General features: G+C 48.8%; 1 protein-coding gene across 4 annotated transcripts in view; it reads right to left on the bottom strand.

Annotated features, from left to right (window-relative positions):
* Window positions 1-242: 242 nt before the first annotated feature.
* The window catches only part of LOC137879318 (protein quaking-A-like), a 60,248-nt gene continuing 47,965 nt past the window's right edge, over window positions 243-12,525 (bottom strand). The window contains exons 5-7 of one of the 4 annotated variants that reach the window (XM_068719940.1): window positions 4,368-4,455; window positions 2,426-2,860; window positions 243-448 (exon numbers count right to left, since the gene is read on the bottom strand). In XM_068719940.1, coding sequence (XP_068576041.1) covers window positions 327-448; window positions 2,426-2,860; window positions 4,368-4,455 — 645 coding nt within the window. In that variant the 3' untranslated portion in view covers window positions 243-326. The remainder of the gene's footprint in view (window positions 449-2,425; window positions 2,861-4,367; window positions 4,456-12,525) is intronic. The other 3 variants (XM_068719942.1, XM_068719941.1, XM_068719943.1) reach the window with 3 other exon arrangements.

The following is a 12,525-nucleotide window of genomic DNA, read 5'->3' as shown; positions in this document are numbered from 1 at the left end:
TAATGATAGTTCTAGTTATGAGCCGAGCAGATAAGTGACGTAAATGATGGAAGGAGCCCAGAGGAATGTGACGGTGCACCTTTAACACCGCCCGTCTCTGCTCAGCTGCACCGACCAGAGACGCCGCTGTGACACACCTCCTCTACAGGACAGTGTGCAGCGCTACATGTAAACACAATGTGCAGACCACAGGGCACCATTTAGCTGGCGTGTGGATGTGTGGGATAGGAAGGTAGTGTGTGGGGGGGGGGGGGAGGAAAACAAAATGCAATACAGATGATGTACAAACTCCTAACTAAGGCATCGAGGCATAACAGGCATAATAATCATTGAAAGTCATCAATCAATAGTGTAGCTAGGAGACTAAACTGACCTCTGTCAGCGGTCACAATCCTTTGGTAAGGATGGACCCGCGTGTCATGCCGTCTCACTTTAGTAGCCATTGCACCTGGATCGTAACAGGTCCACAAGGTTAGAAACCGTTCACGTTGAGCAGGGGAAAAACAGTAACATTCACATTTTAACCATCATCATCATCATCATCATCATAATGCTCAGATAATACAACAATACACAGAAGAGCAACAGAATACAGGTTATAGTACATGTACACACACACACACACACACACACACACACTCACTCACATACATCACACACAGCTTCTTTTTTATGTGTAGAAAATGCAGTAGAAAAAATAATACGCCTCTTTTGTCGTTTTACTTGGTATTTAAAAAAGCATAAGTTAAGTAATAAGAGCCACGGTGCTCAGAGGAGTCTCTGAACACAGGGTGAAGGCTTCTGGGCCGTCTAAACATAACGGGAGTCTTCCTCTGGGGTCCAGAGGAGGACAGAGAAATTTGTCTCTTTATTTTTGAAAGGTGGGGAAATCCAATATCGCGCTGATGGTAATTGAATAGTGGCAGACACCACCTGCCTCTGCCTCTCGTTCCCCATCTCTCTCCAGCTCAATCTGCTCACTGGCAGCAGAGGCCGTCATCTTCCTCTTACATCACAGCTGATCTCTTCCTGCTGCAGGCATCGCCGCCGCCTCCTGGACGCAACGCAAACAAACGAGCTTGTTTGCGACAAAAAAACGACAAAAATGTGAGGCGCAGGAAGTAAGAAGAACTTAAGTTCTCTCAGAGGAAGAGGGGAGCGAGGAACGAGTTCTACAATTTAACAAGGATTCCGTTGTGGCGTCGCATTAAGACAGTTTTGGCTGACGACTATGGAACCACCTCCACGACTCTGGAGGAGCAGATGGCCGGACATTCCTTTCTGCTCAGAGAAGCCAATAGTGGCTGAATACAGTAGCGCAGGCAGCCGAACCGAGTGCACGAGTGAGTGTGTGTGTGTGTGTGTGTGTGTGTGTGTGTGTGTGTGTGTGTGTGTGTGTGTGTGTGTGTGTGTGTGAGAGAGAGAGTGTTTCCACACAGGGCCCTGTGTTGCTGAAGGCACCGATCGATAATGTGAGTAAATAAAATGCACTAAGCTGGTGTAACCCTGCAAGTTAAAGAGAGAAAAGCCAGCCAGCCGCCCCGGTCTGTTCTACACACGGCTCCCAGAGGCACACACACACACGGGTTAGCTACAACAGGCTAGTGTCTGCTGAGCAGCGTCAGAGGAGGACGGTAAAGCAGCCGACTCTCCCGTCTTGACGGGGGAGACGGCTTTGCTTTTGTTAACCACGGCCTCAGTAAAACACACGGCGTTCATGTGAGACGCTTCCATCAGTAGATGTCGGGTGTCTCTCGTGTTGAGCTTATGAATAGAATACATAGACCCTCACGTTGAACTGTACTCCTGACACAAGCTAAGGGGAGCGTCAGGTATTGGCATATAGCTGGAGTTCAAGAGGGGTGAAGCTGAGACAACGGAGAGGGGGGGGGGGGAGAAAAAAGGGAAGAATTGAGGAATTTAATGAACATCCCCAGTGGGAGTGAGAGAGGGACTATCTACAGGCATCAAGGCCTGCCTGCAGAGAACAGCACAGAGAAATGATTTCAAAAGCTGCAGAAATCCGAGGGGATCTGCCGCAGACTGAATGTGCCTCCGGGCCGGTGCATGAAAGGGTTAGAGAGCAGGCTGCGTGTACGCCAGCGCCTTTCTGTCGGCATGCCTCGATTCACACCGAGGCGAGCGCTCCTATGTGAACCCTGCAGAAAAGAGAACGTCGAAACCTGAGAGCACAAGTGTTTGGCGAGAACGCAACTAAAAACAGTGAAGTAACTTTAGTCTAGATTAGAACTTTCCAGGAGCCTAGTCCTCACGAGGTCGCTTTTTATTTTGTCCCCCTTTGCCTTTTTAATACAGTGTCCATATGAGCCACATAGCCGGTCATCCCATTACCAAGAGCTTCACCAGCACATCCACTCTGTGAGTTTGTCTGTTTTTGATCCTCAGGTGGACACGACATATTTACCTTTCAACAAGTCCTGACTGTGGCTCATGGCGGCCGCGTCCAGCACCCCAGCTCCGGGGTAAAACAAGCTCTCCTGTCCAAGCTGGCTAAAGTTGGCCATTGTACCTGGACCCATGCTCCCCCAGGCTCTCTTACCTAGAACCCCACTGTGCTCGATGGGATACTCCAGCAGGGAGGTGGGTGCCAGGGCGTAAGGGTAGTCGTACGGGGTGGTGTAGATAAGACCGCCATCCGGTGAGGGAGGCACCAGGGTGGGGGTGCCATTGGGCAGCATGGCGGCCATCTGAGGGGATCGGATGAGGTTCATGATGGGGCCCCCGCCTGGTGTTTGGGGCCGGAGAGCCTGGGGAGGCAACACCTGACCCGTGGGGGCCGCTATGAGACGTTGGCCCTGAGCGGCCGCTGCCGCCGCTGCAAGAGAGAATGCAAGGGTGGCTGCCATAAGCAAGAGAGCAAAGGACAGGAGTAGAAAGAAAGAAGAAGGACAAGAGATAAAAGTGGAGTGTGGTTGATCATAATCACAGATGAACAGTGAAAGGTGAAAGTACAAAAGGAGGAAAAAGAAGAGGTAACGGGAAGTGGCAGGTGGAGAGGGGAAGAGGAAGGGGGGCAAAAGGGAGAATTAGTCCATGCAATGATCATGGTGGTGAACCACTAAAGCCACAATCTGTTGCAAAGGAAAAGTCAACATAGCCAAACAAAACAAAATCAACGCCCCTCACACCAAAACACAGGAAGCACGAAACGCTGCGTCATCCCAAAGCATTCAAAGCTTACAAATCACCACGGCAGCTGAACATTCATCTACCGACGGCACGGGTGAGGTGAACATTCATGCCAACAGAAACGAGCTGTTGACTGTCTGCAGAGGACAAACACTCGATGGACAGGACTCAGGTCATCGAGGACGATGGGAACCTACTACGGTAAGTTGTTAGTAGAAGATGTTGATCCCACAGTCAGCCGTCCATTTAAGGTGGATAACGTACAACACACTCGTGTGTGTGTGTGTGGAGCGGTTCTGCATCGTGTCGTGTGAATATTAAATCAAGTGCTTTGGTGACGAGTCAGAGGTGGACCAGAACATCTGAGCACATATGTGTTAAACACCTATAGTGTCTCTCCATACATCTGAGTCCATGTAGATGGAAGAACACAGCTTGTGATGGTGTGACAGTAGATTACATGTTGAATGATGAGAACATGGTCCAGGTTCTGGAATAGTTGGGCTTTAAATGACTCATTATGTCATAGATGTGATTATGCATTTAGAAATGGACTTTGGTGATTAAAGTGTAGAATTTGTTATTTTCATATTCAGTTGGGAATCCAAAATTGGAAAAAGACAAAATGATGCGTCGTCGTCATTTATGAATCCAACACGGCTTCATTTTGATGGCTGAATGTTATTTTGATATTGAACGTGTGAGCAGGAAGTTAGAGACGTCTTGTTGTAGTTGATCCAGTTGAAGAGACGCTGCTCACCCTGAGGCTTTAATCAAACAGGCTTCTTTGTGTTGGATTTATAAATGAATGAAATAATGATCTTAAACTTTGGATGACTTGAATATGAACAGAGCGACTGATAACGGAGCAAACACTGTAGACATGTGAGCTAGTGACCGACATGCAGAGGTAAGCAGGTGGAATACAGCAATGAGCTGGAAGAGTTCACAAGAGCAAGTGGTTCAGAGTGATGGCGTCTGGATTGCAGGACGGAGGGGGGTGGGGGGGTAGAACAGAATGGAAGGTCTCCTACTCATGGCTGGGTAGGTGGGAGGTAAACATGGATTGTTTGGAGAGCTTGAGAGAAAGAGGTCTGCTAGTGTCACAGATATCATGACAGTTAATGACAGAACATATCAGAGTCACGTATGGTAATGAGGTCACAGATCAGCTGCTCATGGTTGTGCGAGTTGTTCGTCTATGGAGGCTCACTTACGTGTTTTGATGTTGTTGTCTCTGTATGTCCCGTTGAGAATGGCCAGCTCCATCAGCTGCATCTTCTTCAGGTTGTCTTCTCCCTCGGCCTGAGAAAACGACGGGAGCTTTAATGTCCGTTCACAATAACCACCGCACGTTATTACAATTAATTCCACAAGCTGAGGCCCCTTTATGGGGCCGTTGGAACAAGCCACATGGCGACCGTTTCCCCCAATCACATGCCCGGGTGTTGTTAAAACGCTGCGGTGGGGAAGTTAAATCATTCAGACGATGTTCTCCACCAGCACCGGGCTGGACCGGGTTCAGAGGAGCGGAGACGGAGATAAGCTCAAGTGCTGCTGTCGAGGCAGAGTGCCGTGTTGCTAAAATGCTGACAGACACATTAAGTGTGGGAATGCATATTCATAATCCATATCAGAATGATAATTACTGTAATTTTCTTTGCTCCCTTGTGCGCAATCAAATGCGCCATAACCGCCCTGGCTAATGTCAGCGCCGTCAATTAATGTTTGGATAAATAAATACAAAAGCCGCAGCCGCTGTCATTATTGCCAAATTAGAGGACCGAAATTATTCACGGAAAGCAATTAAGATAGCACCCCCCCCCCCACTCATCCATTCCTCCCCTTTGCTTTCTGCACCCCCCCACCCCTCAAAATCCATTTCCCCTGAAGCTGCCGAACACTCAATAACCATGACAACAGGAGCGCCCTGTGATTCCAGGTTGTACATCATAATCTCAGCTGAGGCCTCATGGGAGTTACTCTGCAGACTGAAGGGTGTGGTGATCCAGGCGGAGCCTCGCCGACCTCCGTCTCTCCACAAGTGAACTATTGATCTGGTGCCTTTCGCTGCTAAAAGCTAAAAAGTGGACGCTTCATCATTTCAACTTATACAGTACAAAGACTGGAGCACAAAGCAGGGCGGCTCGAGGACGTACAGCCTGCATCTGCCTGTAAACACACCGCCAGCGCTGGCAGCAATAAAGCAGGAGGGCGGAGCCTGAACGTCCTCCACTCTACCTCTGTACTCCTGGAGCGAGCCAAACAACACGGCGCTCTATTCAGACGACGATAAGGAGAGAAAGAGGTAGAAGAAGAGAATGAGGTAGAAAAAGAGAAAGAGGTAGAAAAAGAGAAAGAGGTAGAAGAAGAGAAAGAGGTAGAAGAAGAGAAAGAGGTAGAAGAAGAGAAAGAGGTAGAAGAGAAAGAGGCAGAAGAAGAGAATGAGGTAGAAAAAGAGAAAGAGGTAGAAGAAGAGAAAGAGGCAGAAGAAGAGAAAGAGGTAGAAGAAGAGAAAGAGGTAGAAGAAGAGAAAGAGGCAGAAGAAGAGAAAGAGGTAGAAGAAGAGAAAGAGGTAGAAGAAGAGAAAGAGGTAGAAGAAGAGAAAGAGGTAGAAGAAGAGAAAGAGGCAGAAGAAGAGAATGAGGTAGAAGAAGAGAAAGAGGCAGAAGAAGAGAATGAGGTAGAAGAAGAGAAAGAGGCAGAAGAAGAGAATGAGGGCTCAGAGTTAAGCCTCCCATGAGACTCCTCTTCAACACGGCCACAGAGAGCGGAAGAGAAAGAGCGAGGTTAAGCAAGAGAACAAGTGACAGAGCCTGGTCTCCCTGACTAAATATAAAGCAGCCGCAGCTCACACATTGAGCTGTGTGTGTGTGTGTGTGTGTGTGTGTGTGTGTGTGTGTGTGCGCGCGCGCGCGCGCGCAATGTTTAGTGGACCACAGAGCTGCCAATTAATGAAGCAAGGAGATTCTCTCTGCTGCTTGCTCTCCCTTGCTCCCTCCACTGTGCTCTGGCTCTTGTAATGGGGAACTCAGAGAACACAACACTTCCCCTGTGAAGACAGACGGTTATCAATGCAAACATCGGCGATGAAACTGAACCGATTCACATATTTCTCGTATTCAGTGTGTGATGATGTGCATCACAGAGCTGAGAAGATGTTCAGTTCTAATGCAGACTAACATTAAAAGAATATGCTCTACGAATGATCACAATGTGATCGTCGAATCATTCTGTTCAAAATAACACGGTCGTGTGCAACTGAACAGCTGCTTTATATCAAATCAAAGCCCGAGCACCAGTTGTCCAAATGATCCACTTTATAGTTATGAAAACTGTAAACTGTCTTAAACATAAGCTCTTACATAGTCGCCCCGTTCTGTTCCTCATTAGGTGAAGAGAGGGCCACAGTGTCAACGATGAAAACCACACCAGGCTAATTGAACACGGCCCGGGTCGACAGCTAGCCCGGCTAATATTGGCAAGTAAACCCGACTCACCAGAGAGCCAAAATCACAACTAATGAGACGCTGAAATCTCTCTGTATTATATACAGTCCTGAAACAACAGCCGATCACACCTGAAAGACACTGAACACTAGTGAATACAACAACACATCCTGCTCTCCTTATTTACATCACAGATTAAACTCACTTCTTCAACTTCACACCTGGGTACAGAATAAAGAGCAACAAAAAAGTCTCTACTTTGCTTTCATGAATCAAAACAGCTGTTTTTTCCTTCAGTGTGTGTGTGTGTGTGTGTGTGTGTGTGTGTGTGTGTGTGGTTCTTTGGAAGCGGGCCAAAGCCGACTTGCTCGACAAAACTGAGAAATGAGGGAAGGAAAGAGAAAAAGAGGAGACAAAATAAGAGCATAACTTCACCAGATGCACATGGCGGAGGAGGCTCCACGATGCTCTCCAAGCTCAACACGCTGGTGGCGACGATAAATCAAACGCTTGTCTTTGCTCTTTTGTTGTCAGCGTATGGAGAGCTGTATAAACACCATCCGCTCTTTGCTCGGTAGCTTTCCATAACACGGAGGCCTGTTGTCGACCAACAATAATTCAAACGGCTCCTTAGATGTTCCTCTCAAATGGAGAACCACAGACCAATGGTGTCATTGTGGCCGCACTTAAAACGCTTTGTGACGAAGAGTAGTCTTTTAAAATTCAGAGAAAAATAACGAGCACTTCCAGAGGTTGTTAGAGGCGGGTTTGGTCTCACTGTATGGACCTCAAGACACGTGCACGCCGAGTGTCAGGCTGTTTGTGTGTGTTGTGATGGTGGCTCTGCGGGGCTGCGAGGGTTAAATGGGCGGCGACGGTGTCGGTAGTGTTCGCACCCCGGTTCTGCACAACAACAAGTAAGATAGCAGGACGGAGGCGGCTGCAGAGAAGCTGTGAGATCAGGTCCAACCAAAAGATAATGCAGCTGGACCGAGCAGCTTCCTCCTGCAGGAGCACAGCTTAGATGAATGCTTGATGAACAGCGCCGGGGAGAGCAGTTAACACTTCAAGGTGTTGCCACAATTAACTGACTTCTCAGTCAGCATGCACCACCCATAATAAAGCATCCACTCAGACGTAGCCGTCACTAGGACCGCGTGTGTGTGTGTGTGTGTGTGTGTGTGTGTGTGTGTGTGTGTGTGTGTGTGTGTGTGTGTGTGTGTGTGTGTGTGTGTCTGTAATGATCTGGCTGCTGGAATTCCCGGCAGAGGAATAGCTGCTGAATTATAAAATGACAGGGATGAGGGAAAGGACGTTTTCCTTTATCGTCCCTAACGTGCACACACACACACGTGCATGTGCGTAACAAGCACACACACCGACACGCTCCTGTCCATCAGCGGAAAAGCCACTCAATAAAGCTGCTCTATCCACAAGAATCAGATTCAATCAATGAGTCCTATTTGTGAAATCAGCAGAGCGGTAAAAGCTATCAGGGAGGAGCAAGTCGGAGGGATGAGGGAAGGAGGGAAGGAGGGGGAGAGGAGCAGGGAGGGAGGAGAACGGAGACCGTAGTGCGATGAGCTAAAGTAGGCGAGCCGTGTCCCACCGCCGCTAACCGACAACTCTGCGATGAGGTCACTCGATGCATGTTAAATCACTGTCACGCTGCACTCCCTCCTGAGCACAGCTTCAGAAGTTGATGACAAACACACTGTAGCTAAAGCCGATTGTTACAGACAGCAGAGCTCACGCTCGATGCCGCGTGTGGACGACACGAAGCAACAGATGAGCGGCTGCCTGAGAGCGCTTAGAAGGCCCTCACTCCCCCCAGACTCAGGGCCCTCTCCCATCCATCTCACCCGCAGATAAACACTACAGGCGCCTGGATGCTCGGGTGAATCTGCTCACGTCTCGGCTGCAGCTGAGGGGGAGTTTTCTGCTCATGTCTGGCAGGAGTCACCGTCTATGCAGCTCAGCAGAGATGAAATGATGAGCGGAGACACAGATAGAATGAGAGGTGGAACAAAACAGTACCAGGAGGAGAGAAAGAAGAGCTGCAGACCCAAGTACAAGAGAAAAAATGTGAATAAATGTGTGGAGTTGGTGGAGAGATATGCAAGAAGAAGAAAAGGGAGAGCGGGAGAAAACGAGACAAGAAAAGACAAGACAGCGTAGTGAAAACCAATTTGTCTGCCCCGAGAGGGCTGACACTGGCTGAAGCTCACTTCCCTTCCCTGGCCTCACTGCCAGTCATCACAAACAGGCGTATGCGCACATGTGTACACACACACACACACACACACACACACACACACACACACACACACACACACACACACACACACACACACACACACACACACACACACACACACACACACACACACACACACACACACACACACACACACCTTAGGCCTGAGCGGGGCCAGGGTCAGGCTCCCTCCAAACTACTCCAATTACCTCAGCAGTAAACACAGCCTGCCCCGGCTGCCTCCTGGGACACAGAGAGGCAGAATGTGTAGAACTGAGAACCAGAGGAGAGGGGGAGGAAAGAATCCTGCAGAGTGGAGGAGGGAGGAGTAGATGACTTCATGTAGAGGGTGGAACTGGTAGCGGCAGCAGCAGCTGGTTTTCCTCCCGTACCCCTCCCTCTCTCGCCTTATTCTTGGTTCCTTCCCAAACTCTAACATCTGGAGGAAAATGATTACTCTCGCCACGCTGCCAAGACGACTTATCAACAATTCCACACTCTCCAGAAGCGTAAGGTTAGAGAGGAGGAAGGAACGAGTATTCGCAGCGAGCTCCAAAACTTCTCCGCACTAAATAAACAAGTGACGAGAAGTTTAATCAACTCACGTCAGCTAAAGCAAACTGGGAAGTTGGATTGGGGAAAGAAAGGAAAACACAAACCAGATTCCTGTTTTCAACGACGAGACTATCAATCAAACAAACACGTATACGAAACAAACATTGTGTTCTTTCTTATGGAAAAGCATGCATCAATCAGTAAACACTCCATATTTACAATCCATGGAAACAAACCCTTGTTGTGTATCAATCAGCTACAGGAGAACAAACTGCACCAACAGAGAAGCGTTCTCCTTTTCTCTTTCATAAAAAGCACTTTTAAAGAACGTCCTGGAGTAAGTGCTGCATGTCCTTTCTCAGATTCACGGCTGCACTTTCAAAGGCAATTTTCTTTCCTCTGCCTTGCTCTTCGGCTTTTTGTGAACATATCTGCCAAGGGAATCAGGCCTCAACTGTATTTTCCTTTTTCCCCAAAGACTAACAACGCAATCTCCTGCAACTCTCCTCTCCGACTGTCTCACACCTCCACAACACCCCGGCAAAGCCGCTTTATTCCTCCTTTCCTCCCGTCCTCGCTGCCAGACAGCTCTGTTAGCGATGTGCGCCATTAGTCATGCTAAACCACCAACACACTCGCTCATTAGCATAGAAGTGAACCTGACTCCAGTCAGATTATTACAAACTCATCACGGCTGCTCCGCCCCATTACTGTCAATCACGCAGCTTACCGAGGTACAGTTGAAAGTCAGGAACCAACTCTTCTGTTCATACTTCATCTCCAGCATCACAACAAAGCTCACGAGGGCCTCGGAGCAGAAGACTTGTGTCATGTGCACGTGTTGGCTGGTGCTCTGGGTGTTACTATGCGTTTAACTGGTGGAGCCTGGTTTACGTCCACAGCTCCTCTTCATCATCCATTACATGCAGAGTAGGTACGGTTGGAGGACGCAGCCTGGGCCCTGACTCCTGGATCTACGGGGCTTATAATAGCCTTCTATTGTGATGAAAGGGTGAAGTGGGCAGCCTCGGTTCTCTGTGCTGGACCCATCAGTATCAACTGACACACACACACACACACACACACACACACACACACACACACACACACACACACACACGGAAAAAAAGAGACGGGCTGAAAATCTGTTTTTCTACCAGCTCGGTAGACTCGGTGCTCTTTCTTGAACTGAAAGAGAGAAAAACAGTTTTTCGTTTCTAGTGGAGGAAAAGCAGAGCAGAAATTCTGAGTGATCTTGTTTATCCTCAGAGACCGGGCTGTTATTCCATGTAACATAACGGCATTAAGAGCGGATTAATCTTCGCATAAATAACCTAGAGAAGTACATACAGATTTAACAACGAGATTTAGATGCATCATTAAAGCTCGTTAGTCTGCACCGGATTTGAAAACACAGATGAGATGTCACCGGAGAAGAGCAGGAGGGATCAGCCCAATAAACAGCTGTCTGCTCCTCCGGTCCCGTTCTCTCTTCATGTGCTCCCTGCTGTCCATCACATTCCCTCTCCTTCCTCTGTCCTCCCTTACTCCCTAGTTGTACACTCAGGGTCTACCTTATTCATCCACCTCTGGTCTTTCTTCTCCTCGCCCGCCCTCCCCTCCGTTTAGACCTCATTCCACCGGGCTGCCAGACGGCGCATTGTTCCGTCGCTGCGATCCTTTAATGCCATCCAATCGAGCTGGGAATATCTTGAAGGGATTTGGCCAGGGATGATTTCGGAGCTTTAAATACCGCTCGGGGATTTGCATCATTCAGAGATCCTGACTCCTCAAACAGGGATCTAAGCACCTCCTGCCAGACGTGGATTCAAACCTGGAATGGATCTACGGACATATGCATGAACACTCTTTCCTTGGGTGTCCTCTGCACATCTGAATCCATACAAGCTGACAAAAACATCACCAATACCTCCTTCAATTACTCACATGCAAGAGAGATTATGGGACAAAGCTGTTAATTCACATGAAAATGAATCTTCTCTACACCAACTGGGTCAGCAAAAAGACAACTTACACTATGGTTCTTATGAGGACTGTGATCGCTGACCAGCCAGCTCCCTACACTGCATTGCTGGATGTTCTGTTTTCTTTGTATGATAGTGTCATCTGATAGTCAACAGAGCGCTTTGAACAGAAAGAGAGACGGTTGGTTTTAGTTTGTTGTGCCCCAGTGAACACAACCCAGCGTTCCACCATGGGAGAACCAGTCAGCGCAGTAGACAGCAAGTGAAGTGTTGTGAACACCACCGCTAACAAACAACAGACTGATGAACAAACCAAATGAGCCCAAGGAAGGCCAACCAAAACACAGAGCTTCTAAACTGGAGACACCACGGAGGAGGCAAAGAAAGCCATCGGTCCAGAGCTGGTTGGTGGGACCGAGAGCATGAGAGTTTGAAATGACTTCAGCGACGGCTGGCAGAGCAAGGCATCACAGACTGGAGGGGCAGCGTCTGACTGAGGCCTGTGGGCTCTCGAAACGCTGAGCTCTACACAATCCTATTTCCCTGCCTAAACACTGGGACACACAGTCGCTGGAGAGACAGAGATGAAAGCTCTGTGTGTGTGTGTGTGTGTGTGTGTGTGTGTGTGTGTGTGTGTGTGTGTGTGTGTGTGTGTGTGTGTGTGTGTGTGTGTGTGTGTTTGTTTGTCTGTGTTCCCACTTTGCAGATGAAGCTTGGCCCGAGCAGCGCCCCTGGGGAAGATCACAAACTACCGTGGGTGGACAATGTAGAAAGCGCCGTGTGAGAGACAAAGACGCAGAATAAAGACAATGTGCACGAGTCTCAATCGGCACAGGACCTTTGGAGATGCAGGGTCTTAACCGCAGCTCGCCTACACTCGACCCGCAAGCATACGCACACATGAAAAACACACACACGGAAACACACACACACACACACAGAGTGGCAAGGAAGTGTGTGTGTAAGGGGATTAAGGAGACCTTCAAAGAGAGGCAGAGAGATTGGCCAGGGGCCTGCAGGGTCCCACTCCATGCCACTGGGGGACCGGGGCAGATTAAAACTGCCCGGGCTTCTCAGCATGCCTCCTCTCCCTACGCACTGCATAAGGACATGTGAAACCCCTGGAGCA

Source organism: Cebidichthys violaceus, unplaced genomic scaffold, assembly GCF_023349555.1.
Source record: "Cebidichthys violaceus isolate CVI_PGR_0920_01 unplaced genomic scaffold, fCebVio1.0.p SCAF_245, whole genome shotgun sequence".
In the NCBI taxonomy this organism is placed as follows: Eukaryota; Metazoa; Chordata; class Actinopteri; order Perciformes; family Stichaeidae; genus Cebidichthys; species Cebidichthys violaceus.
This window is presented reverse-complemented; position numbering and strand designations above follow the sequence as displayed.